This window comes from Mytilus edulis, chromosome 9 (genome assembly GCF_963676685.1).
Source record: "Mytilus edulis chromosome 9, xbMytEdul2.2, whole genome shotgun sequence".
Taxonomy (NCBI): Eukaryota; Metazoa; Mollusca; class Bivalvia; order Mytilida; family Mytilidae; genus Mytilus; species Mytilus edulis.
The window spans coordinates 10,580,538-10,606,994 of record NC_092352.1 but is presented as its reverse complement, the minus strand read 5'-3'; the positions used below and the strand labels follow the sequence as shown (position 1 = coordinate 10,606,994).

Genomic DNA, 26,457 nt, shown 5'->3' with positions numbered 1-26,457 from the left:
ATTTTTTGTTGCTATTACATTTATTCTCTATTCTGTAAACCCCATTCTGACCCTTATAGGTAAACTTCTATTGTATGAATGGGATAAACTGACCTTTCAATTCTCAAGGCTAAATAAGTATTTTATAGGCTAAATACAAACTTACCTGTCAAGGTAGAAATGTAATCTTACTGATACCGGTGTTATTCAAGTCACCATAACCCTTCGAAAATATTCACTTTAGAAGAAAAAACGGTTTAAAAAAAAATACAGGTAAATCTTGAAGTTTATACAAATGTAGTAAGAAGAAGTGAAACTTAGAATATATTCCAAATAATCAAAGCTTGTATATAGACAAGAACTAAATAAATATAAAATAACAAAAAAGCATTATAAACAGTATCAACAGGTCAAATTAACAAGAAAATATGATTTGAGAGTATACTCACAGTTACTGACAGCTAGTTAAAAGCCAAAAACAATTAATAATAAAAAAATCATGCATCAGAGACTAAAATCGACTAAAACACATCCCAGGGATTTAGTATTTTAACGTTGTGAACAGTCTAAGAAGACATGACTTGTGCAATGCCAAAAATAAATGTATCGACAGGTAGTAGGATAGTGAGGAGTGACTTCTATAGAGATAAAAATTAACGTGTCTGTGTCTCTATACATCCCGCCTCAAAAGAAGATACAATTTAGTTATGTTTTAATTTGCTAATGACAAAATCGATATTAGTTCCAATGTAAACTATATTCAAAGATCTAATTACAATATTGGTACGATAACCTTTACTTATAAGTTTGTTTAAAGGTTCGATGAGTTTACACGGATCACATAGTGATTTCCTCGGTTTAAGTACAATATTACCATAAAATTTAGGATTTGAAATACCATTTTTAATAAGTTTTCTACAGGTATAGTCAAATTTACTAATCAAATCTTTGTATCTATGTAATATTTTTTTTTAAATGAAACTGGGTCATTATAAAATATGAAATGAAATGTGTATACATAAATGAAACTACAACCCAAAGACACAAAACACCAAAAGAGTTAACTTAGCCACAAAGAAAACAGAAAGACATTTAGAGGTCAACAATAAAGAGATGTCTACATAATATGTCGGGCTCTAGAAATATGGCTGAGTCTAGATAAGTTGTGAATATCTGTCAGACTATCAAAGATTTGCCCCAACACCATCTGTTCTACAAGATAAACATTACTATAGAAACAACATTTGACAAGGTTTCTTACTTGGTACAGGCACCTAAGCATATTTGGGTACTGTATCATCCTGTTCATATCAATCAGAGGAAAACAAAGGTATGCAGATGTTTAAATAAGTTCAGAAAAAGTACTTAAATCTAATATACTGATCTGTTTTGTTTTGTGTATTTATATTTAAGTGTTATTATTGTTCAGAAACTTACTCTTGCTTATGAAAGATTTGTTTATTTACAGAAAATCCTACAATGTCTGCTACAAACAAAGGAGTGTTAACATTTCTAAAGAAAGAATTGATCAAGGAAAAATCATTCAGACCTATAGATGGCATAGTAACTGACAGCATACACATTGGCAATGTAAGTGTTATTGAAAACATTTAACAGAGTTTTCATTGTTTCATTTAAATAATTTTAAACACAACAAACTCATTGTGTGATAAATGTTTGTTTACGCCCTTGTCTGGATTTCTATCCTATTGGTCTTAAAAAAACAAAGAGCACAGTGTTTGACTAACTAAATATTGAAGTAAGATACATAATTAGTTATCACTAAAACAATGTTAAAAGAGCTTTTTTTACTGGTGCAGCCACTATAGTTTCAAAATAAAATGGAAATTGATCTGCTTTCAATATATGCATCATTTTATTTATAATCATTATTGTCATAAAGAGAACTGAAGTACATATATTTTCCAGAAAATGATCTATTTCCCATAGGTCATTGTTTCAGCAATGATTGATTGTGATAAAGGCCGAAATTAGTCTTAAGGTAGATGGATATAACGTACTAAATGGTGGCCCCATTGCCGGCAATGCTATTTTTAGCAATTATCTCCTTAAAAGGCGCTTTTAATAAACTAATTATGGAAAAACTGCTGTTGCCTAATTGAAGCTCGATATCTATTTGCGATTTTACCGCACTCAAATATATATGGTCCCATGGCTTTTCTTGGTGAATTTTGGGGTTTTTCACGATACCTGACGATTTCGCAGAAAAATTTCCCTAATTTTGAGCAACATAAAAAAAATATTTCCGGCCCTTCATACTATACATTTAAGGACAAATTTGTGCTTGCATGAAACTTCATTCATAATGCTTTCCAGAAGAAAAATATATAAAAGATATAACAACCAATCACAGAGAGCCATCTATTTTTATCTCTATGTCATGTTCCCTTCATAAAATGGCTGCGCCCATGTAATTTTATTTGGTACATTGTAACCTATACGGTAATAAACAATTTTTGAAATTTCATTTTTTTTGCCGCATTAGTTACTTGAACATTGCTTGACTTCATTCTACTATGCAAAATATCTCATTGAAAACTGTATAATACACAGGAATTAATTTCTGGAGCCTACCCCTGTTTAAAAATTGGTAAAAAATTACACTGATTTTTATAGACATTACGGTACTGTTTGTTGCAGGTGTAATATTTTGTCTCTTTATTAGTACAGTAAAACCTGTGTAAACCGGCCACCTCTGGGACCGTCAAAAAGGGCCGGTTTAGGCAGTGGGTCGGTTTATTCAGGTTTTCAGATTGACAGGAAGTCAGTGGTTCATGACGTCAGATATTTTACAGAACTGCATATTTCATGCAATTAACAAATAATAAGCTTGTATAGTACAGTAGATTACTGACATATTATAAATTAGTGTATTGAATAATAGAAAATTCTGAAACTAATTTTATTTAACCTAGAGTGCCGATGATTTGAACACAATATATATTTGGACATGTCCCTGCTTTTTACCATTTTTCTACGAACGAAACATCTTCAATCATTGCTCTCATTGGTATGAGAAAGTTAAGAAATCCATCATCTTTGGAATTTGAAAAATGATTCATACATTTAATGTTTGTGAAGAAATACTCATATGAAGTTAAAGTTTCTGGCTCGTCCGCTTCATTTTCACTTTCGCAGATTTTGTTTGCGTCGGAATCTCCGCGTTGTTTGAATTGATAAACACGAGTTGTTTTTCTGTCCATCATAAGTTTCCTCCGTAGGCATTGAAGATTAATTTTCCATAGCAGTTATTTCGTTTCAAAAGTGGTCGGATCTCTGTCGACTCCGAAAGTGGAATGTTTACATCCGGGTCTTCTTCAATATCAACATTTTCATCGAGGTTCACAAAGGGTTACCTAGAATCATGAAAACATAATTCCTTCGTCTCATTCAATGATTAATCGATCCAGTGAACAGTGAAATGAACCAAGAACGTTTTTTTCCTTTATCAGATTCCTGAATTAGATCTTACTTTTGTTTCAATGTAGATTCATTCACGAGACCTTTTTTGGCAATGGTGTGTTCAGTTCACATTGTTTTCAAAATCAATTTTCCTCTTTTATTGGCGTACTTCAAGTCTCCATATTAATATTTGTTTAAACTAACATATTCTAAGGAAAATCTTTTTAATGGTTGTAAAACAGTTCACTTTACTTTTAATTCACTTTTTGTTACCTTGCTAATTTTATACCCTGAAGAAACCCTTTGTGTAAACAACCACAACACACGCTCTTGATCAGTTGATTGACATCAATCAATACCGTTATGATAAAAGGCCAAACCGGTTTTGACAGGTAATAATTAAAGTAATTTACTGTATTGGGACTAGATAATTAGATCGGAATTCGGAATAGACAGGGTCCGGTTTACAAGGGATATTTTTGCAAAGAATATTAAGGGAGGGAAATGGGATTTTAATTTTTGGTCGGAATTGACAGGAAACCAGTTTACTCAGGGTCCGGTTTTCACAGGTTTGACTGTATTGCCTTTTCGAAGTAATCATGTGCTTCTGATATTGATCAACAGAAAATTTAATTTGAATGACGCTGTGCCGAAAACCAAATTAAAAATTCGGACCAGTTCAATATGAAATAAATTCACTATTTTGAAACGGACTATAGCTTTATAAATCGGATACATGTGCACACTTTAGCTTCTTTTCGTAAAAAACAGCTTCTGGGGGTCTATATTAGCTATACAAGTAGTCTGGTAAATGTTATGAATGATGCGAAATCGTTTAGCGTATGCATATACCCTTGGAGCCGTTTTTACCAAAAAAGGGGGAGGGTTAAATCCGAAGATTTCTGTGTCATGTGATGTGACAAAATCTAACAAGTATCGCCAAAAATTAGGCCTATATATGGCTATCAAGCCTGTAAGACAAATTTTCGATAAAAACAGAAAAGACACATCAAGGCGATGTAATCCTGTACTTACCCGTATTTTGAATGCAAATAAGAAACGGACTATAGCATGAAAACGGAATTGTTCACACATATCACAACACTAGTAAAGCGTTTTTGATGTCTAAATCTTTCTTTAAATACAATTTTTGACATATTTTGAGACCATTATAGGATATAACGTACTAAATGGTGGCCCCATTGCCGGCAATGCTATTTTTAGCAATTATCTCCTTAAAAGGCGCTTTTAATAAACTAATTATGGAAAAACTGCTGTTGCCTAATTGAAGCTCGATATCTATTTGCGATTTTACCGCACTCAAATATATATGGTCCCATGGCTTTTCTTGGTGAATTTTGGGGTTTTTCATGATACCTGACGATTTCGCAGAAAAATTTACCTAATTTTGAGCAACATAAAAAAAATATTTCCGGCCCTTCATACTATACATTTAAGGACAAATTTGAGCTTGCATGAAACTTCATTCATAATGCTTTCCAGAAGAAAAATATATAAAAGATATAACAACCAATCACAGAGAGCCATCTATTTTTATCTCTATGTCATGTTCCCTTCATAAAATGGCTGCGCCCATGTAATTTTATTTGGTACATTATAACCAGATAGGGTGTCTTCCTCCATCTTGGATTTTGAAATACTAGAAAACAAGGTCTAGATCTTTGATAAAATGTGCAAATTTTTATAGTAGTAGGTAATTCATGTGTAAGAATTGTCATTAAAATATAGAAAATGCCATGTTTGATCATATTTATGATTGTATTTTGCAAAAAAAAGAATTCTTTTGTTTGATTCATTTTTTTCCATATTTGTCAAATAAGGGGAGGCAATTCAAATGCAAGGGCAGATAATTCAGATAGTGTTACTTTTACAATAGAATGTGTTAGGAATTTACCCATTTTTACATGTAGCAAGAAAACGAGTCCGGTGACCCCATTTTTTCTTTTTCTTATCTGAAAGCATAATATTGGGGCTATCTTCTCATATTTTATCTCAAAATTCTATGATGTGGTTTGGGTTTTATGGCGGAAAATTGAGTTTTCCATGCATAACCTATACAAAATCTTGACAATTTTGCACAACCTGTAGTGTGAAAATAAGTCCGGTGACCCATTCTTTTTATTAATGTTTTTAAACAAGCAGGATATGAACTACATTTTGGCAAATTATTTAAAGATTCTATGGATTATAATTTAGACACCCCAACATTTTTTTTTTCAGTATGAAAAGAAGGAATACAATGCCCAAAAAATTGCTCAGTTGAAAGAAACAATTAAAAAGAAGATCTACTGCATCAGGATAGAACCAGCAGAAGGTTTGTAAAATAACAAGATATACTGCTAATTTTGTCATTTTCAGCATAATGATCAATGTATGTTTCACCCACCATAACCTATCATAACTGATGTGGCTTAAGATAATACAGTTTGCAATTTCCAAGGTTTATGTGAGATCTGTGATTATTCTCCAAAACAGGGGTATACTATTTTCTCGCTCCATCCCCTGAAATTTTCGTCTCATTTTTCTAAGGCACTACAAATCTGAGCTTATTGAAATTGTGAATCATTTTCAGTATGTGAATATGATTAGCTTTCAGATTAATCACACTTTAATTTCCTGTTTACCAAATACTTATTTAAGGTAACTTCAGAATTTATGAATTGTAAACATTTTTTAATGTGAAAAATTTGCAGGGTTAGTTTATGTTTTTTTGTCCAAGTATACTAGTATTTTTTACCCTTTTCTCTCTCTACATAGTGGCAGTTTGTGGCATCAGTTGGCACTTTTTGCATTTAGTTCTTTATAACAATAAGCAAACACAAAATTTTTGTAAAATTTGCATTCACCAATTATCATTAAACCTATCTTAATTTATTTTACAGGATCCCCTGAAGTTGTCTCATGTTTCCATAGTATGTTAGAAGCTTTAACACTGTTACCAGATGATGACTTAAAACAACTGGCAAAAGAATATTTTGTTCTTACGAAACCTAAGTAAGTTTTAAATAAGATTGAGAAACAATGTATATGTGCAAAAGTACTGAAAAAATAAAAAATGCAGATTTTTTCTGTGTAAGTTTTACAAGAAGGCAGGTTCTAAGACATTAAAAGGGTTTCCAAAAAGGATGCCCCTTTTATTAAAAATTTACTTCAGGGGATAGATGCATTAGCTCAACATGAAAAGCAAATGAAAAAGTTGGATGCATTTTTATACGCCCGTCAAAATTTTGACGGGACGTATTATGGTATACAAATGTCCGGTGTCCGTCTGTCCGTCGTACCGTCCGTCTGTCCGTCTGTCCGGCGTAAACATGTCGCACCGTAACTTGAGAACGACTTATCCAAATTTCATGACACTTAACATAGTTGTTTCTTATGATGGTCAAATGATCTGTATACTTTTTGGTGAAAATAAGATTAAAACTTTTTGAGTTACGGCACTTTGTAACTTAAACAGGGGTGTGTTTTTTTTCACATGTCGCACCGTATCTCAAAAACGATTCCTGATCATGGCTTAAAACTTTAAACTCTTCTTAGTTATATTAATCTTAATATCTGTATACTTTTTGGTGATGATTCAAAATTTCATTTTTGAGTTATTGAGTATTTTGTAAAAAAAGGGGGAGGGTTTTTTTACATATCGCACCATATCTCAAAAACGATTTATGATTACTGCTTAAAACTTTACACATGTCTTTGTTATATTAATCTGAAGATCTGTATACTTTTTTGTGATGATTCAAAATTTCATTTTTGAGTTATTGAGTATTTTGTAAAAAAGGGGGAGAGTTTTTTTACATGTTGTGCCGTATCTCATAAACAATTTATGATTATTGCTTAAAACTTTACACACTTCTTTGTTATATTAATCTAAAGATCTGTATACTTTTTGGTGATGATTCAAAACTTTATTTTGAAGTTATTGAGTATTTTGTTAAACAGGGTAGGGTTTATTTACATTTCACACCATATCTCAAAAATAATTTATGATTATTGCTTAAAACTTTGCACACTTATTTGTTATATTAATCTAAAGATCTGTATACTTTTTGGTTTTGATTCAAATTTTTATTTCAGTGATATTTAGTTTTTTGTAAAAAAAAAAAACAGGGTTGGGGGTTTCACATGTCCCGCCGTGTCTTGAAAACAATATATGGTTATTGCTTAAAACTTTCTCAGAAACTATTTATGATTATTGCACAAAACTTCCACACAATACGTAGGGCGTATCATGCGCTCATGGCGCAGCTGTTTATTTTTATTTTGGATATTTTCATTAGAATTCAAAACTAAAAAATGTTGTTTGTAAACAACATATTTGAAGGAGCTTTTCAGTAAAAGTTTTAGATTTGAATTTCAGTACAAATAAATGTGCAAACATTCAATATTTTCCAATATAAAAAAAAAGGACTTTTTGAAAAAAATATTTTTGTTAAATTTCACTTAGACTCTAACTGAACAATAATAGTTAAGCTTATTATCAAAAAACAATTTCAATTTAATAATACAGCAGCCATTGCCATTGTACAAGCGGTAAATAGGAGCAAACTTTGAAAAGTTGTCAATAACAAATTATATGACATCAACATAATTAGAAGCTTTTGCATTCTACTAGATTGAGATGTTAATAAATTATCCCTAACAAATTATATTAATGGTGTAATGTCTGCCGTAGCATTTGTAACTTATCAAATGTGGATGCTTAGAAACTGTGCGGTCTTGTACCATTAACTTTTATCTGTATGTAGATCACTAATTCATTAACTACAAAATTTATAAACTTTGATATACTTAAAAAACAATTTTTTCATTGATAACACTTATGTATTTTAGTTTGATACGATACCAAGAGGAAACAGAGATTATTATAGATGCGTTTGCCAGTCTGTCTACAGATCTAAGCCAGATATTGTTAGCCAAGTTTATTATCTACTCTAGAGAACCAAAACCATTGTTTGTAATAAGATTGTTGTCACATATACCTACTTTGGGAAAACCACCTCATCAGGTAGTATAGCATTAATGTGTTATATCCATTGTTTTATGTTAACAAGAGTGCACACGCTGAAATGTCTCGCCTTCTTTACTTATCATTGATATTATGTTGATAGTCCTAAGTATAAAGCTTTATTACAAACTGTCACATAAACTTAACATTAACCAAGATAACTAAACAAAGACCAATGAACCATGAAAATGAGGTAAAGGTCAGATGAACCATGCCAGGCAGACATGTACAGCTAACAATGCTTCCATACAACAAATATAGTTGACCTATTACTTATAGTTTAAGAAAAATAGACCAAAACTCAAAAACTTAACACTGAGCAATGAACCGTGAAAATGAGGTCAAGGTCAGATGACACCTGCCAGTTGGACATGTACACCTTACAGTCCTTCCATACACCGAATATACTAGACCTATTGCTTATAGTATCTGAGATATGGACTTGACCACCAAAACTTAACCTTGTTCACTGATCCATGAAATGAGGTCGAGGTCAAGTGAAAACTGTCTGACGGGCATGAGGACCTTGCAAGGTACGCACATACCAAATATAATTATCCTATTACTTATAATATGAGAGAATTCAACATTACAAAAAATATGAACTTTTTTTTCAAGTGGTCACTGAACCATGAAAATGAGGTCAAGGAAATTTGACATGTGACTGACAGAAACTTCGTAACATGAGGCATCTATATACAAAGTATGAAGCATCCAGGTCTTCCACCCTCTAAAATATAAAGCTTTTAAAAAGTTAGCTAACGCCGCCGCCGCCGCCGGATCACTATCCCTATGTCGAGCTTTCTGCAACGAAAGTTGCAGGCTCGACAAAAATGACGTAATTAGGAGAACAAATCTGTTTCCATAGTTCTATGTTTTAATAAATATTTTTGTTATAAAAAATTAATAGCTTGATACAAGTTTTCATTACAATTTACGCTCCAATCTAAATTGACTAGGATTGTGCTTTTCTTTTCTTTAAATATGAAATCCATGTATTGCTAGTCTCAATGTCTTGTAATTTATAGTGCAGAAGGGTTACAGATAGTTTATTTATGTTAATTAAAGTTTGCTTGCTTTTATTTAGATGAGAAGTAGTGGTATTGTTGCCAATGAGATATCTTTCCATCAGAGACCATAAGACACAAAAGCTCATAACAATGAACAAAACAAATACTGCATAGTAAGCTATAAAATTCCATGAAATGACAAAAGGTAAAGCAACTCAAAGCAAGAAAACTAAAAGCCTGGTTTATGTCCAAAAGAATAAAGGTTGATAAAAATGATATCCAGCAACCACTGAATTACAGACTCCTGACTTGGGACAGGCACATACAGAATTTTGCACTAATGTGGTGAAGAGCAAACATCAATCAATCATTTAACTTTATTAAGGAAAATAAATATATAAAATGGTTGCATTTTGAAATTATATATATATATCAGTGGGCATAATTTGTTTTTTTAATCATTGCTATGTTTTCTACTTTCAGAGTATGTTACTTGCCATTGAAGATTTATGTTTAAATAGAAACAAGTTTCCACAATCATTGTACACTGGAAAGTTGTACCAGAGGGCATTACTTACCCTTGGTATTGTGGTTAATCAACTAGCCAAAGCTGGAGATCAGAAAACTGCAGCAGACATCATTGAAAAAGTCCACAAGAAATTAGGACTTCATGGTAACAAGTTTAAATTGTTTTTTTGTTTTTTTGTTCGCCCTTTATATTGCATCATTCCTATGATTAATTACTGAGTTTAAAATAAAATCCTTTGTTCTTGTTCATTGTAAAATAAAAGTTCACTAACATGACAAGATTTTACTTTGTGTCTGCATAGAATTTTTTGTATTTCTGACAAACTCCATACAATATCGTACTGAAATTTTCCACTAGGTGGCTATTGTTTTCCTGATCTGAACCAATATTTTATGAAAGATTGAAAGATAACTGTCAAGTTAAATTTATCTTTCAGTCTTCTGTAATTTAGCTAATTCAATATGGTTATATGGATACCTTTCTTATGGTCAGTTAACCTGTTGCTTTTAAACAACACTAAATAATGAAATGCATAAAAGGTAGTGAAACTGTCTAACATCACTGAATTAATATCAAGGAAACTATCTGACAAATAAGGAGACTCAGCAGACTGTGTACAGATCAAAGAGCTATTTCATAAAACATTCATTCCCTTATTAAAGTAGAGAGTTTGTACTCCACACGTTGATATTGCTGGGCTTGTAAAAATTTTGTCCTGTCCCTCTTAAAGTCCCTAACTGTAATAAATGTGTTTTCACTTATGATTTCACCTTTATTTCACATTACATCTGTATTCCTGCATATAAAAAAAAAATCTATACAGTTTTCAAATCCTTTATGATTACAAAAAAGTCATAATTGATCCCAGTAAAATAGTTACAGTCTAATAAGATATAATATATTTTTTTATAAATATAAGTTTTTACTTTTTGTCCATTGCACAGATCCTTGGAGCTACAAAGTAAAAAGGGCCACACAAACAACCAAACAGCAGGAAGTCTATGATCACTGGAACGTTGTTCTTCTGGAAACATTGGGCAATGCTGGATTGGACTCATCATACGATTATATTGTCTCTCATGTCAATACAACAAATTCTCCATGGATAAAACGTGCTGGACTCAATGCTCTTAGAAAATATGAACATGAGATGGTAAATATAGATCATTTTCTAATATTGAAAGAAATCATAGGTGCCACTTTTCATTGTTTATGATCAATTTTGTAGTTCGTATATTTTAGAAATTTATAGTTATTCAGCTGACAGAATTATTTAGATCAAGAAATAAGTTTTTAAAAAAAGTAACGTTCACAACACGTTTATACAACAGCATTTTGTACTTCAATGTGATATCAGGCTCTGTACTTCAGAGTAGATTTCCAAAAGGACCATTGTATACTGTTCAGTAAGACATGATTCTGTGCTATGCAGGAGTAAATTGTACGAACTTTCAAAGTGGAAAAAACAGTATCTCAATTATTCCATCAAGTAAAGAAAAATATTTGACAATACCTAAACTTGTTTGCTTTTACATGTTTTATAACTGCTTAAAGCTTGGTGAGATATGACTACTTTTGAGCTCATCTTGCCACAGGCTATGTACACTTCTACCATATTTTTTTTTATCTCCAGGTATTATTGAAAATATCTACCAGATGATGTCTCCTTAGGTCTTTATATTTTTAATTGTTCATTTGATTTGAGTAGAATTACTCCTGAAAATTACCTGCTGATTCAATGAATCAGTGTATAGTTTAACATATTTATTTTCAGGCAGCTGAAACCATGCTGAAAACAGCCTTATATGATGAAGATGAAAATGTTCGATATGAGGCCTTGTTATTGTATCAAGCACATTCAAAATCCAAAACGATTTCTCCTTTAAATAACAGGTAAAATGTAGAGTCAGCATTCTTCTGTCATATTTGTACATTTAATTTTTAATTTTCAAGAAAGAATTTTATGGGGATAAGTTCTTTAAAAATAGAATAAGTAACATAGAGTCTGCTCTTGCAAACACAATTTCAGAAGATCAATCATGGAATTGATGCCATGATATTTATGCACAATCAAATCAAAATGAGGTAATGTTTCATTATAATATTATTTTTTTGTCATTTTGTAGACATTCAGTAAATGAGAGCAGCATAGTTGATCCTTATGCATCAGACATAATTGAGTTTCAAGGTCACCAAAGACATAAGAGAGGATTCTGGGATGGGTTAGAGTTCAAACTATCTACACCTAGTGTAGACTGGCAGAAAAAAGTTGGAACCAAAGAACTTGGTGCATCTTTTGGAATAGTCCTTGAAAATTACCTTGATCTGAAAATTGGTAAGTTATTTGCATTTATACTGATATGAGGAAATTTGCAATAGGTAAAACAGTTTATGACATCTTTTTACATTGCAGTTTATTTCATAACAGACTGAGGTATGCCTTTTGTCAAATTTTTTTATTAAGTATTCACAGAGTAACATTTCTTTGAAGTTGAAGAAGAAGTCTTGGAAGGGATTTATTTGGCCTCAAATATTAAGACCATTGTTTAATGGTAAAAATATTTCAAGTTGATGCATTTCGATGTGAAAAGTTAAACGGAGAGGAAAAGTTTTTCATTCAAAGCTGTCATTTATACACCAATTAGGCAAAATAAGAGATTTATAGAAAAATAAAATAAATATCTGGATTTTAGCCACAATTAGGCCTAGAGACATGGAGTGCAGGGATTTGACAAACCAAAAATTTACATCAATTTGTTCATTTGTAATGATAAACAATCCCTATGTGATTCTATAAAACATTTGTTATTTTTTTATAAACAGCCCCATTGAGTGGCCATTTTAAAGTGAGTGCCCATGATGAAGCCTACGCTATAGTCCATGTGGGAATGATTGGAATCAACATTCCATTTTTTGTTGCCAGACTCTGTTATAAAGGAGATACATCATACAACTTCAACATATTTCAGGTCAGTATTGAGATAAGAATTAGTTGAAGAACCGAACAACTCTCATATCACTATCTCAAATGTTTTTGTTCTTTTGTTATATTTATATATTACACAAACAAGATAACATACAAAGATGTGACATTCTGCCAAATATTGAAAAAAAAATATTATGTCATACCTAAATACAGATTATATGTTTAAGTATTACCCTTAAAGTCACTAAGTTGGTTGGTGCCGTAAAACAAAAGTCAGTGTAACACTAAAGACGCACCATGAGAGATATGCAGGTTCCTGGGAGCCTCTAGTTCATGATTCAAATCTACATATCTGTTGAAATATGTTAAATAAAATAAATACATCTATATGGACAATCAGTATCAAATATTTGCCTTTGCCTTATATTTTACAGGAAGGAAATGGGAAACAGTTCATTGACATGATTTTAAGATTTGACAAAGTAATAAAAGACATTGTGAATGGTATTAAGTCAGGTGTAGACCTATTTAAAGAAATCATCAGTGGAAAAGGGATCAAAGGCATTATAGAAGACTTCATAGCTGCTCTTGAAACATTACCACAAAAGGTAAAGTGGTTATAGTTGCTATTGATGATACTACAAGGTTATTATGATGATAAAGTATAACTGTTTATCTACTGTGAACTTTTATGTCATGGTACCCATGAAAATAAATGAATCCTCAATTATGAAGTTTAGGGAGCCATGAATAGGTGCCAAAGAAACCATGTCTGTTTAATTGGCATGATTAATGATCAAAGCACATGTTAAGTTCATTATACTTTTAAAATATGAATGTTTCCATTTAAGTCCACATCATATTTTTGTCTAGATTACTTCAATACAGACTTGAATATATCTCTATTTTATGTTTGACTTAGTCTTTTTTATAAAAAAGAAGATATGGTATGATTGTCCTTTTTTTCATAAAAAAGAAGATGTGGTATGATTGCCAATGAGACAACTCTCCATAAGAGACCAAAATGACACAGAAATTAACAATTATAGGTAACTGTACTGCCTTCAATAATGAGCAAAGCCCATATCACATAGTTAACTATAAAAGGCCCCTAGTTGACAATGTAAAACAATTCAAACGAGAAAACTAAGGGCCTTATTTATATAAAAAAATTAACGAAAAACAAATATGTAATACATAAACAAACGACAACCACTGAATTACAGGCATTCATATTTTTGTTGGCTTTAAGGTTGCTGATCTTCGGTCAAGAGCCAAAAAAGCAGTTGAAGCTATAGGCAAGTATGATGAAAGTCAGCTACCTGCATTCTTGAAGCCAGTAAAGAGTCTTGTCCACAGAGTAGAGAAATTATTTAATGACATCAAGACGGATGTTATGACATTTTATAATGTAAGTATATAGATAATTGTCATGTACATGACTCACTATACTCACTTAGACATCGTGCACAAAGTTGACGTCAACTGTAATATACGCTTTTGAAAGTACTTATACAACTGTGTTTAAATTATCTTTTAGATAGGAAGTTTTCTTTTTTGAAAAAATGAGGAATGCTAGCTATTAAAATCCACATTACTAGTAAGATTATCAAAATTAAAATCTGTAAAGTATGAAAACAAATGAGAAAAAGGCCAAAAAAATGTGAAACTTGCAACATTTAAACAAACTCAACATATTTTCTGACATCGTAAATGATTTAAGTAATTTGAAGACGTTACGTTTGTATAATTAGTTTGTGGACGCCGTCACAGTATATTTCATGTCTAAATGCTCATTTTAGACCTTAGTATAGAAGACTGTTCATACTATATTTTTATCAAATACCCTTATGTTAGTCTCAAGTTTGGTATAGAACATTTATGAAGAAATTGCTGGGTGGAAAAAATAAGTGAGTAATCAAAAAGATTTTTTTTCATAAGATGGTCTCATATAAGTAAAGGCAACAGTAGTAGACTGCCTTCCTACAGAGATATTGGACACAAAAAAAATTCAACACGTAACAGGAAGTTCATATACATCACATATCTGAAGTATGGAAAAGTGCAATTTTAAACACGTAAATTTGTTTTTGTATTTATAAATTTGTAAATGCGTACAGTCATTCCATACATGTACCTATAAATAACACAAGTTAATATGATAGTGAATGAGATGTGACTAATTATCAGAACTAAAAAATGCATTTCTTTATAGAAACTAGACGAGTTGATCAATGTTAAATTACCAGTAATGGGTGATCGGCTATATCAAGGTGTAGTAGGGATAATTGAAGGATTTAGGATCATTGGAAAGAACCCAAAGTCTTCCATCTTTAAGATTGGACTGGGAGTATACCAGTAAGTTGATAGTTGTATATTGTAGATTGATCAGTTGGACATATGTTTTGGATACTCTGGCTTTCTCCAACAATAAAATCTGGCTGCCACCATATATATAGTCAAGAGTGGTGTTAAACACCAAATAATTAATCAATCAACCAATGCATTTGAAAGATGTACAGTATTTACTAATTCACTACATTCAATATTATTACAGACGAAAGTTTTGTCTTATTTTAATTTTAACAGTTGCCTTATACATGCAGGTAAGACAAACTTCTGTGTCAACAATTTATTCAAGATGTTTACTTTTCCTCTGTACTTTTGGATCTGTCACACATGAGTATACCATGTAAGCATTGGTATTTTGACTAACTCCCTCAGTTGTATGTATGCTTTGCAATGTATAATACTAAGTATTTTTTTGTCTTTTTATCAGGGTATACTCAACTTATAAGGAAGCAAAAAAACTGAAAAATCAGATACAAGAGGCATGTTTCTTCTTGAAAGGTATGAATTTAAGGACAGAAATAATAAACAGTTTATAACTTGAACTTCAAAAGGACTAATGTATACATTAGATCAGTGAATGTTTTTTCTCTCAAATGACAGTTACTCAAATTACTCCAGTGTTAATTGGCATAGTATTTTTGTCCCCCACGTATAACTTTTTGTTAATATCAGCAAAATCTTGGACAAGTTCTATAATGGTGGACAATCTACTTTTTTAAAAGAGTTATGCCCTTGAAAATATTAAATTGAACAAAAATGGCCTCGTTATAGATCTCACAGGTACAAATCTTGCTAGATTTTTTTAAAACTTAATACTTTAGTAAATATCAGTAATATCTCGGACAACTTCTATAATGGTGGACAAACATCTTTTTTTAACAGAGTTGTGTCCCTGGAAATATAAAATGTTTGCAACTCTAGGGACATTGGAACTCTGTTCTTTTATTAAAGTTTTACAATAAGTAACATCTTTATTTATTGATTACAACTAGATCAAGCTCAGGTAAATGGATTCATCTTTGTAATACATGTATCATGAATTTTTCCCAATTGCTGTTCCAGTTTTTGAGAAAAGAGATGTAATTTCCAAAGAGGTTCTTCATAGATCACCCATTGGATTTTTTTAAAACATTTTTAAATGTTGTGAATTGTAATATAAGAGATTTAAATACTGCAGGATTTGTAGATTAAAGTTCATTCTTAGTTAATCAGAAAAATGATACTTTTATACAAATTTATAATTACAGTAATGTCATTTGAGGATGATTGTGATAAAAAAACTAAATGTAAAATAATTACTTGACATTAGATCACGTTTATTTGTTTTCCACCAAAATCTAGTAGAACTAATCTGAAATTGATTATGCACTATTTTGTATATATACTTTCTAGTACATGAAATGTATTATTGTAGGTTTATCCTTTTTTTTTGTCGGTGCCATATAGTTTTACCCTTATCCGTAATTCTGAAATTCCGCAATTCCGAAATTCCGAAATTCCTTATGGCCCTGCAACGAAGTTGTCGGTGCCATACATACCTGTCAACTGACCCGTATTTTGCGGGTGTGACCCGAGATTTTCACAATTTTGAGGGATCACCTGGAACACCCACGGGTCATTGAAATAACCCGGGAATTCTGAAAATGACCCGATTTCAACAGTATTTCTTAGCCTTGAGATTGATTTCATAAGTAATATTCCTTTAAAATACTGGCAAATTCGTAATTCTTCCATGAACAGGAAGTTCATCTAGCTATGTTAACTGTCAAATTAAGTGACCCATTAAGTGCATGGCTTCACTTGACAGCTTTGGTGTCAAACACACTGTTAATTAACACCAATTACCTTAGCTTTAGGTCGTAAATAAATTGCACCATTGGTTTACAAACTGAACTAGAGTTACTTCCCCTTATTTGTTACCATTCAAAATTATTCCTTATATTTACGTTTAACATTAAATTCTAGTGTCTGATTGTAGTATTTTTTTCTCAAAAAGTAAAGCACATAAGACTGAGGTACACAAATTTATAAAAATCTTTAAAAGAGCAATGAAGTAATATTTAATAAGATTTAAAATGACTTAACAAAGTGAACATGCATTGATGTTTTGGTATCTTTGATATACATTATAAGAAAATGTACCATAAATACTGAAATTCAGCTCGAAAAAATTTGTACGCGTTATGACCTGAGATTTGATTCTTCAATGCAGGTCATGACCTGCATTTTCATCGTCACAGGTTGACTGGTATGGTGGCATAAAGTTTTACCCTTGTCCAAATTCCGTAATTTCAAAAATCTGTAATTCAGAAAATCCTTATGGCCTCGCAACGAAGTTGTTGGTGCCATATAGTTTTACCCTTGTCCGTTATTCCGAAATTCCGTAATTCCAAAATTCGTAATTCCGAAATTCTGTAACTCTGTCATTCCGCAACAAACCATTATACAGAGTTTTGTTCTAAACCCTTTCAGATATTGGGCTGATTTTTGGTATATGAGTTAACCAAGATGAGTTACAGATCAAGATTAAGTTTCTTTTTGCTCCACTAATTTTTACTGAAATGATGGGCTTTGGACTTTGAGAAATTGTTAACCACAGCTATACAGACTTTTTTTCTAAACACCTTCAGATATTGGTCTGAGTTTTGGTATGTGAGTTAACCATGATGAGTTACAGATCAAGTTTAAGTTTCGTTCTGCTCCCCTAATTTTTGCTGAAATTACAGGCTATGGACTTTGATGAATTATTGAAAATCACAGTTTTACATATTTTTTTATATACGCCTCCAGATTTTGAGCTGATTTTTATATCTGAGACTACCATCATGTTTGTGTCCACATGTGTTATTGAAATTGCAGATTTTTCAACTTTTTGGGGCGGGGCCATTCATGTCGCTTTGACATATCTAGTTGTTAATATAATTTCAATAATAGTAACTAGCTTGCCAAAACCTCTTTTATACTGAAATTAAAATTAGATAACTCCAGCTGATATCAAGAAATTTCCTATGCTGGCTTGTTTTGAAATAATAGATATATATATAAAATTTAAGATGAGAAGCCATACTGGTGGAATATCAGTGTTGAGTATAAAGGGATAATTGATGAGGCTGAAAAAGCAATAGAAATAGTGAAGAAGGGAAGTCCAGAATGGATTGAAGATTTCAAGGAAGATCCTGTGGCTACATTTACCAAAGGAAAAAATACCACGGTAATATATGACGCCTATGAACATACAGTAGCAGTATTCTGCTTAGATTTTGAACTTTGATTGTTTCTAGACAATGTTTAAATTCAGTTTTGATGAATTTAAAGTGCCTAACCAACTTAACTTTGTTACCTTTTCTATTAAGTTGAAGTTTCCAACCATAACCTGTACTGTTTTCATGTCAAATCTATTGTAGATATGGTGCAAAACAATGGGGGAACATCACTCATTTCTTATATTGTAACGTAAAGACTTTGTGAGGTGTCACTTGTATACTTGTGCATTATATAGATTGATTACATATTAAAAACAGAGTATCAATTCTTAAAATTTTGTCAATTTACCATTATAGATTGTATTCTAACCTGACATTTATTTCATAGTTTTTGTCCCACCTGAGACTGTTATTGTTTTTTTTTTTTTCTTGGACTGTATGGATAGGTTTTAATCGCCCATTAGACCTTATTTAAGCATTGTTGTCTCACCTGGACTATTTATTGATGTCTCACTTGAGACTTAATAAACTTTTGTACACCTGAGACTTATTTTAACGAGAACCCAGAGGTGAGACTTTATCTTGTTTGATGGATAATTTTGTATATATGTACTATTTGAAATTGACATAGATATAGGAAGATATGGTATGAGTGCCAATGAGACAACTCTCCATCCAAGTTACAATTTATGAAATTAAACCATTAAAGGTCAAGGTACAACCTTCAACACGGAGCCATGGCTCATACATGTTTAATATTTCATTTCAGTCCCAACTGAGAGAGGCTATAAAAAATGAAATCATTACAACTATAGAAGAACTGATGAATCCTTTCAGAACAGTTCTCAGACATCTTGCTGGTCCATTTTTTGAAGCCTATGAAACTGTTTTTGGAGTTATCAAATCAGTTAAAGAGGCTTATGCTATTCTGAAGAAAGGGTAAGATAAAAGATATGAACATCTCATTACATATTTATAAAAGGTGTTGTTAACTGATGTGTATTGAACATTATATTATGCATCTATATTATTTCATTACAAAAAAATTAAAAACCTGTTGGAATTCAAGAACCTTTTATCTGTTTTCATCCTTGAAAAAAAATTGAAATTTCAACTAGATTGATCAACCATATGACCACCATGTCATTCACAGAGATCAAGCTATAGGTTTGCCTAATATCTCTAAGTATATAGAAAATAGAGACATGGTAAAAATGATAAGCATAACAAATTCTATTCAATTAAAATTTTGGATAAGTCAGACTGTCTATTTTAAATTTTCAATACAGATATCAGCTCGGAAAGTCTTTGATTGATGGTATTTTTGGAACCAAAGCACATCCTGATTTTCCAAGGACAACTAGACTGGACACTGATGGTTGTAGAGGAAAAGGATTTTATCCTTCTAAGCTAATGAGCGGTGACCCAGAATACTCATACAGTGGTGTTGACTTAGAAATAGTGGCAGGAGAAATAGTATGTAAATTAGTCGTATAGTAGAACACTGATGGTTTTTATACGACCGCAAAATTTGAAAAAATTTTCGTCGTATATTGCTATCACGTTGGCGTCGTCGTCTGCGTCGTCGTCGTCGTCCGAATACTTTTAGTTTTTGCACTCTAACTTTAGTAAAAGTGAATGGAAATCTATGAAATTTTAACACAAGGTTTATGACCACAAAAGGAAGGTTGGTATTGATTTTGGGAGTTTTGGTCCCAACATTTTAGGAATAAGGGGCCAAAAAGGGCCCAAATAAGCATTTTTTTGGTTTTCGCACTATAACTTTAGTTTAAGTCAATAGAAATCTATGAAATTTAAACACAAGGTTTATGACCACAAAAGAACGGTTGGGATTGATTTTGGGAGTTTTGGTTTCAACAGTTTAGGAATTAGGGGCCAAAAAAGGGCCCAAATAAGCATTATTCTTGGTTTTCGCACAATAACTTTAGTTTAAGTAAATAGAAATCAATGAAATTTAAACACAATGTTAATGACTACAAAAGGAAGGTTGGTATTGATTTTGGGAGTTTAGGTACCAACAGTTTAGGAATTAGGGGCCAAAAAGGGACCCAAATAAGCATTTTTCTTGGTTTTCGCACCATAACGTTAGTATAAGTAAATAGAAATCTATGATATTTAAACACAAGGTTTATGACCATAAAAGGAAGGTTGGTATTGATTTTGGGAGTTTTGGTCCCAACAGAATAAGGGGCCCAAAGGGTCCAAAATTAAACTTTGTTTGATTTCATCAAAATTGAATAATTAGGGTTCTTTGATATGCCGAATCTAACTGTGTATGTAGATTCTTAACTTTTGGTCCCTTTTTCAAATTGGTCTACATTAAGGTCCAAAGGGTCCAAAATTAAACTTAGTTTGATTTTGACAAAAAATGAATCAGTTAGGTTCTTTGATATGCTGAATCTAAAAATGTACATAGATTCTTGATTATTGGCCCAGTTTTCAAGTTGGTCCAAATCGGGGTCCAAAATTAAACTTTGTTTGATTTCATCAAAAATTGAATAAATGGGGTTCTTTGATATACCAAATCTAACTGTGTAAGTAGATTCTTCATTTTTGGTCCTGTTTTCAAATTGGTCTACACTAAAGTCCAAAGGGTCCAAAATTAAACTTAGTCTGATTTTAACAAAAATTGAAATCTTGGGGTTCTTGAATATGCTGAATCCAAAAATGTACTTATATTTTTTATTATGGGCCCAGTTTTCAAGTTGGTCCAAATCAGGATCTAAAATTATTATATTAAGTATTGTGCAATAGCAAGTCTTTTCAATTGCAAAGTATTGAGCAATGGCAAGAAATATCTAATTGCACAATATTGTGAAATAGCAAATTTTTTTTTTATTAGAGTTATCTTTCTTTGTCCAGAATAGTAAGCAAGAAATATCTAATTGCAAAATATTGTGCAATAGCAAGATTTTTTTTTAATTGGAGTTATCTTTCTTTGTCCAGAATCAACTTAAATCTTTGTTATATACAATATACAATGTATATTCACTTTTTACTACCAACTGATAAATTAAAATAATCTTTACCATTCAGTGATAACAAGCAGTTTTTTAAAATCTTAATATTTTATGATGTATTTAAATGAGTAGTTATTGTTGCAAACTCCATTAGAAATTTTAATTGAGATTAGTTTTGGAATAAGGGAAAGGGGGATGTGATTAAAAAAATTGGGTTCAATTTCTCATTTGAAATTTCATAAATAAAAAAGAAAATTTCTTCAAACATTTTTTTGAGAGGATTAATATTCAACAGCATAGTGAATTGCTCTAAGAGAAAACAAAAATTTTAAGTTCATGAGAACACATTCATTCTGTGTCAGAAACCTATGCTGTGTCAACTATTTAATCACAATCCAAATTTAGAGCTGAATCCAGCTTGAATGTTGTGTCCATACTTGCCCCAACCGTTCAGGGTTCAACCTCTGCGGTCGTACAAAGCTACGCCCTGCGGAGCATCTGGTTGTAAGTTTACAATGTTGTTTAGCATGCCTGTCAACTTTAACGATTTATAGGGGATATCCCCATGAAAAGTATTGACCTGAATATTTCATAAACTGAACACCTCAAAACAGGCATTCAAAGAAGTTAAAATGGTATCTAAGCACGTACATACTAATTCAAACAATATAAAAGTTATAAAACTTATGACAACAGAAGAGGAGCATGAGGTCCTCTTGTGCTTAAAACCCCTCATTGAGATTTTGAAAGTTGGTAGGTATGGTTTAGAGATCATGAATACTTCTGCAGTGGTTTCAATCTGAAATTATGGACAGGAGATATAGCAAGTACAGAAGTTGTATAGTAGAACACAGGCAATTGTTAAGGAGAAAGATTTTATCCATCTAGAAGATTTGTAATTTTGCTGATGTTCAACATGCCTGGAAATTTTACATAACAGCAAGCTTGTGTTTAAATTTGTCACACAAGTTTTTTTTTATGATGGCTTGTACAGCAAAGAAAATGGCAGACTATGAAATATAAAAGCAAAGAACTCAGAGAGAACATAAGATGCAATTATTGTAACATTTAATGATAATCAAAGTAGCTTCGAAATACCTGATAAAGATTTTATAACTCTAACACTCTTACAGATTTTTTTAATAGGATTTTGGAAAAATATTGAAATGATAAGTTCAACTTGATTCTCATGAATGTTTCTTTTTTGTTTCAGGTTGTTGCACCTTTCTCTGGGTATATCATGTTAACAGATAATCCAAACGAGGTTTTGATAAAAGCTGATGAGTCTCTAAAGAATACTGAAATTTACATCACAAATGTGGATCCAAAAGATACTATTCTTCATCCTTCTGATGAAAATTACATAGAGCATATGGTAACAAATATATTAGTATATTCAGTTCTGAAGTCAATGTGTTTTTAAATTAAATGCAGATATTGGATAAACCTTGCAGTAATCAAATCTTGCCTTCTATGGTCACCTAGTCATTATGTTATATGTCACATACAATAATAACATTAAAATGTCAAGATTGGCAGTAATAAATGCGTGCAATAAAATCTCACTTAATTCATTAAATGGCACTAACTACAAGATATACAAAAAATCAGATATAGGATTTTTTTTGTTCAATCATTAATGAAAGTGAAATAATGAAATAATTATTTGCTTTTAGCAGCAAGTATGGTTCAATTTTGATAAAATAGGCTAAGAAACATTGAAGATTAATTATTCACTTGCAAGTGAATAATTCAACCTCATTGAATGTGAACTTCAATTTAACCCCTTAGCTAGAGATGATTAACGCATGAATGGTGCGTAATCAGTCTTTTAAGGGAAAAGAATGTCAACATTGAAAGTAAAACCTAGGTAAATCATTTGATTGACTGATTTAATCAACAATAAATCATTCTTTTACTGGTAAAAACAATGATTATCATATAATTATAATCTATAATATGAAATTAAATAGACCTAGAAAAATCCAATTGCAAGAATTTGCTTAATCCATTTATGTCTATATTTATGTTTATATACCTTTTATGGTCAGGGCTATTCCAGAAAAAAATGTATGGGAGGGTTGGAAGGCAGTTTTTGTCAACACCCGCCACCCAGACAATTGTAATTGAGAATTATAGTGTATTATAGTGTGAAAAGTTGCTTTGATACCCATCACCTATGTATTATTAATACAATGTGCCTTCCAACATACATTTTTTTCTGGAATAGCCCTCATCAGAGATTTTAAGAGGTCAACTCGATATTTAATTAGATGGCGACTAGACTAAAATACATTTGAAACATCACATCAATGCTCTGTAAATTGTTTATTTTAGACTTTTAATAATTTAGATAAATGTTTTACATTGTTATACAACAAATATGAGAATTTGTGTCATTTTATTGAACTAGAATTTGCCAGCTAGTGCTCCATTAAACAAGATCACATATAATAGTTGCAACATCAAATATATAACAGTTTAAATAATTTTTGGTAGAATAATAGAGTCTGTTAATGATAAAACTACACTCAAGATTTTCATAGAATATAAGTATTTTATGTGTATGTTTATTTTATTTTACAAGTAGTTGGATTATTAGTTTTCATGTGTTTAGCTCTTGAGTTATGTCCCTTTAATATTTAGTAAAATTGTCAAAAAGGGGAGGAAAGCTTATTATCAGTTACTTTTCACAAAACCTAAAGTAACTCCAGCATGATATTAAAGTGAACAATGTACATGAAATAAATTGTTGAACATAATGTTTTCTGGTCTGTGTGTCCCTTCATCTGGTCAATCGTCCGTCTATTTGTCCATTCATTCGTCTGTCCCGCTTCAGGTTAAAATTTTTGGTCGGGTTAGTTTTTGATGAAGTTGAAGTCCAATCAACTTGAAACTCAGTACACATGTTCCCTCTGATATGATCTTTCTAATTGTAATGCAAATTAGAGATTTTCTTCCATTTTCACAGTCCACTGAACATACAAAATGATAGTGCAGATGGGGAATCTGTGTGCTGGGGACACATTCTTGTTTTAAAGATGTTTTAACAATGGCCAATATTATCAATTCCTAATAAATTACACCAGAAACTATAGGTAGCATTGTTTACAGCAAGTAAAAAAATAACTATATAATAATTAATATTGTGATCTAATTTTTCGATCAGATTTGGGGAGGTGTTACTATTGGAATAGCTACATCATCACCATGTAAGAACCATATACATCTTGCCATTAAAAAAGATGGAGGATTTGTTGAACCAACCAGATTTCTAGAGAGCAGACCTATTTTTTTCCAGCCTTATGTACAACACTGTAATGATTACAAGCTGGAAAAATTGGTAAAAATGTTTGAGTCATGGCCTATAGAATTTGAAAATAAATTTTGAAGTCATAATATTTTCCAATGTGCTGAAATGGTCCTTTCTGTATAATTTTCTTTAATTTTGATTGAAGCCTATCTGACTTGAAATAGTTTGCATAGGATTTGAGAGATTTCTAAACTTCTTTATTCTATAACAGCTTTATACAAGTTTCATAACAGCTGTAGTATATCGAAAGAGGATAATTATTGTGGTAAATTTATTTCAGGGTTACACAGTAGATGCAGGTAAAATACCACCAGACGGAGAAGGTCAGGAAGAAGTGGATGAAACTCCAGATACACAGAATACTGATGTTACTCCTATAGAACCTCCTCCAAAGTCAGATGATCCTGGAACAGATATACAGACTATTAAAGGTAATCCCATTTATATATCATATTAGTCCTAGCCATGTTCCTCCTATAGACCCTCCTCCTAAGTCAGATGATCCAGGCAAAGATATACAGACTATTAAAGGTAATCCCATTTAAATTTTAAATATCATATTAGCCCTAGCCATGTTCCTCCTATAGACCCTCCTCCTAAGTCAGATGATCCAGGCAAAGATATACAAACTATTAAAGGTAATCTTATTTAAATATCATATTAGCCCTAGCCATGTTACTCCTAAAGACCCTCCTCCAAAGTCAGATGATCCAGGCAAAGATATACAGACTATTAAAGGTAATCCCATTTATATATCATATTAGCCCTAGCCATGCTTCTCCTATAGACCCTCCACCTAAGTCAGATGATCCAGGCAAAGATATACAGACTATTAAAGGTAATCCCATGTAAATATCATATTAGCCCTAGCCATGTTCCTCCTATAGACCCTCCACCTAAGTCAGATGATCCAGGCAAAGATATACAGACTATTAAAGGTAATCCCATTTATATATCATATTAGCCCTAGCCATGTTACTCCTAAAGACCCTCCTCCTAAGTCAGATGATCCAGGCAAAAATATACAGACTATTAAAGGTAATCCCTAGCCCTGTAAGAATTAGTAGTGATATTCAAAATAAATCACAAAATTTGTGATATTGCAGTTATCCAAATTGATTACATTGCAGAATCATTTTTTATGCCCCACCTACAATAGTAGAGGGGCATTATGTTTTCTGGTCTGTGCATCATTTCATCCGTCCATCGTTCGTTTGTTCGTTTGTTCGTTCGTTCGTCCATTCGTCTGTCCAGTTTCAGGTTAAAGTTTTTGGTCGAGGTAGTTTTTGATGAAGTTGAAGTCCAATCAACCTGAAACTTAGTATATATGTTCCTTATGATATGATCTTTCTAATTATAAGGTCAAATTGGAGTTCTGACCCCAATTTCACGGTCCATTGAACATAGAAAATGATAGTGCAATGGGGCATCTGAGTACTGGGGACACATTCTTGTTAACAGAATTTTTCAAAGTGATTTATTTTAAATGTCCTTGAAGAATATTCTATGGTCTGTCCTTTATGTTGCACAATGAAGAACTCACTTGATTCTTTCTTTTGATTTTAGATGAGCCTGAAGGAATGTTTTCAAAAGTAAAGAGTAAAGTTACAACAGGGATCGTGAATGGAGCTAAAGGTAGGAAAAAATATTTAGTTAAAACAGGAGTTCAATGTTATTCAGTTATCCAAATTATATTGATGTTCATTTCTGAA

The 26,457-nt window shown here is 31.7% G+C and overlaps 1 protein-coding gene across 1 annotated transcript in view; it reads left to right on the top strand.

Moving 5' to 3' along the window:
• LOC139489503 (uncharacterized) overlaps window positions 1–26,457 on the top strand; it is a 255,507-nt gene that overhangs the window by 36,922 nt on the left and 192,128 nt on the right. Inside the window, exons 10-29 of the mRNA XM_071275986.1 lie at window positions 1,448–1,569; window positions 5,644–5,737; window positions 6,306–6,417; window positions 8,257–8,431; window positions 9,925–10,114; window positions 10,915–11,123; window positions 11,745–11,863; window positions 12,097–12,305; window positions 12,794–12,939; window positions 13,331–13,504; window positions 14,149–14,307; window positions 15,112–15,254; window positions 15,676–15,746; window positions 18,302–18,459; window positions 19,221–19,390; window positions 19,741–19,927; window positions 22,646–22,807; window positions 24,602–24,775; window positions 25,026–25,176; window positions 26,312–26,380. Coding sequence (XP_071132087.1) covers window positions 1,448–1,569; window positions 5,644–5,737; window positions 6,306–6,417; window positions 8,257–8,431; window positions 9,925–10,114; window positions 10,915–11,123; window positions 11,745–11,863; window positions 12,097–12,305; window positions 12,794–12,939; window positions 13,331–13,504; window positions 14,149–14,307; window positions 15,112–15,254; window positions 15,676–15,746; window positions 18,302–18,459; window positions 19,221–19,390; window positions 19,741–19,927; window positions 22,646–22,807; window positions 24,602–24,775; window positions 25,026–25,176; window positions 26,312–26,380 — 2,994 coding nt within the window. The remainder of the gene's footprint in view (window positions 1–1,447; window positions 1,570–5,643; window positions 5,738–6,305; window positions 6,418–8,256; window positions 8,432–9,924; window positions 10,115–10,914; window positions 11,124–11,744; window positions 11,864–12,096; window positions 12,306–12,793; window positions 12,940–13,330; window positions 13,505–14,148; window positions 14,308–15,111; window positions 15,255–15,675; window positions 15,747–18,301; window positions 18,460–19,220; window positions 19,391–19,740; window positions 19,928–22,645; window positions 22,808–24,601; window positions 24,776–25,025; window positions 25,177–26,311; window positions 26,381–26,457) is intronic.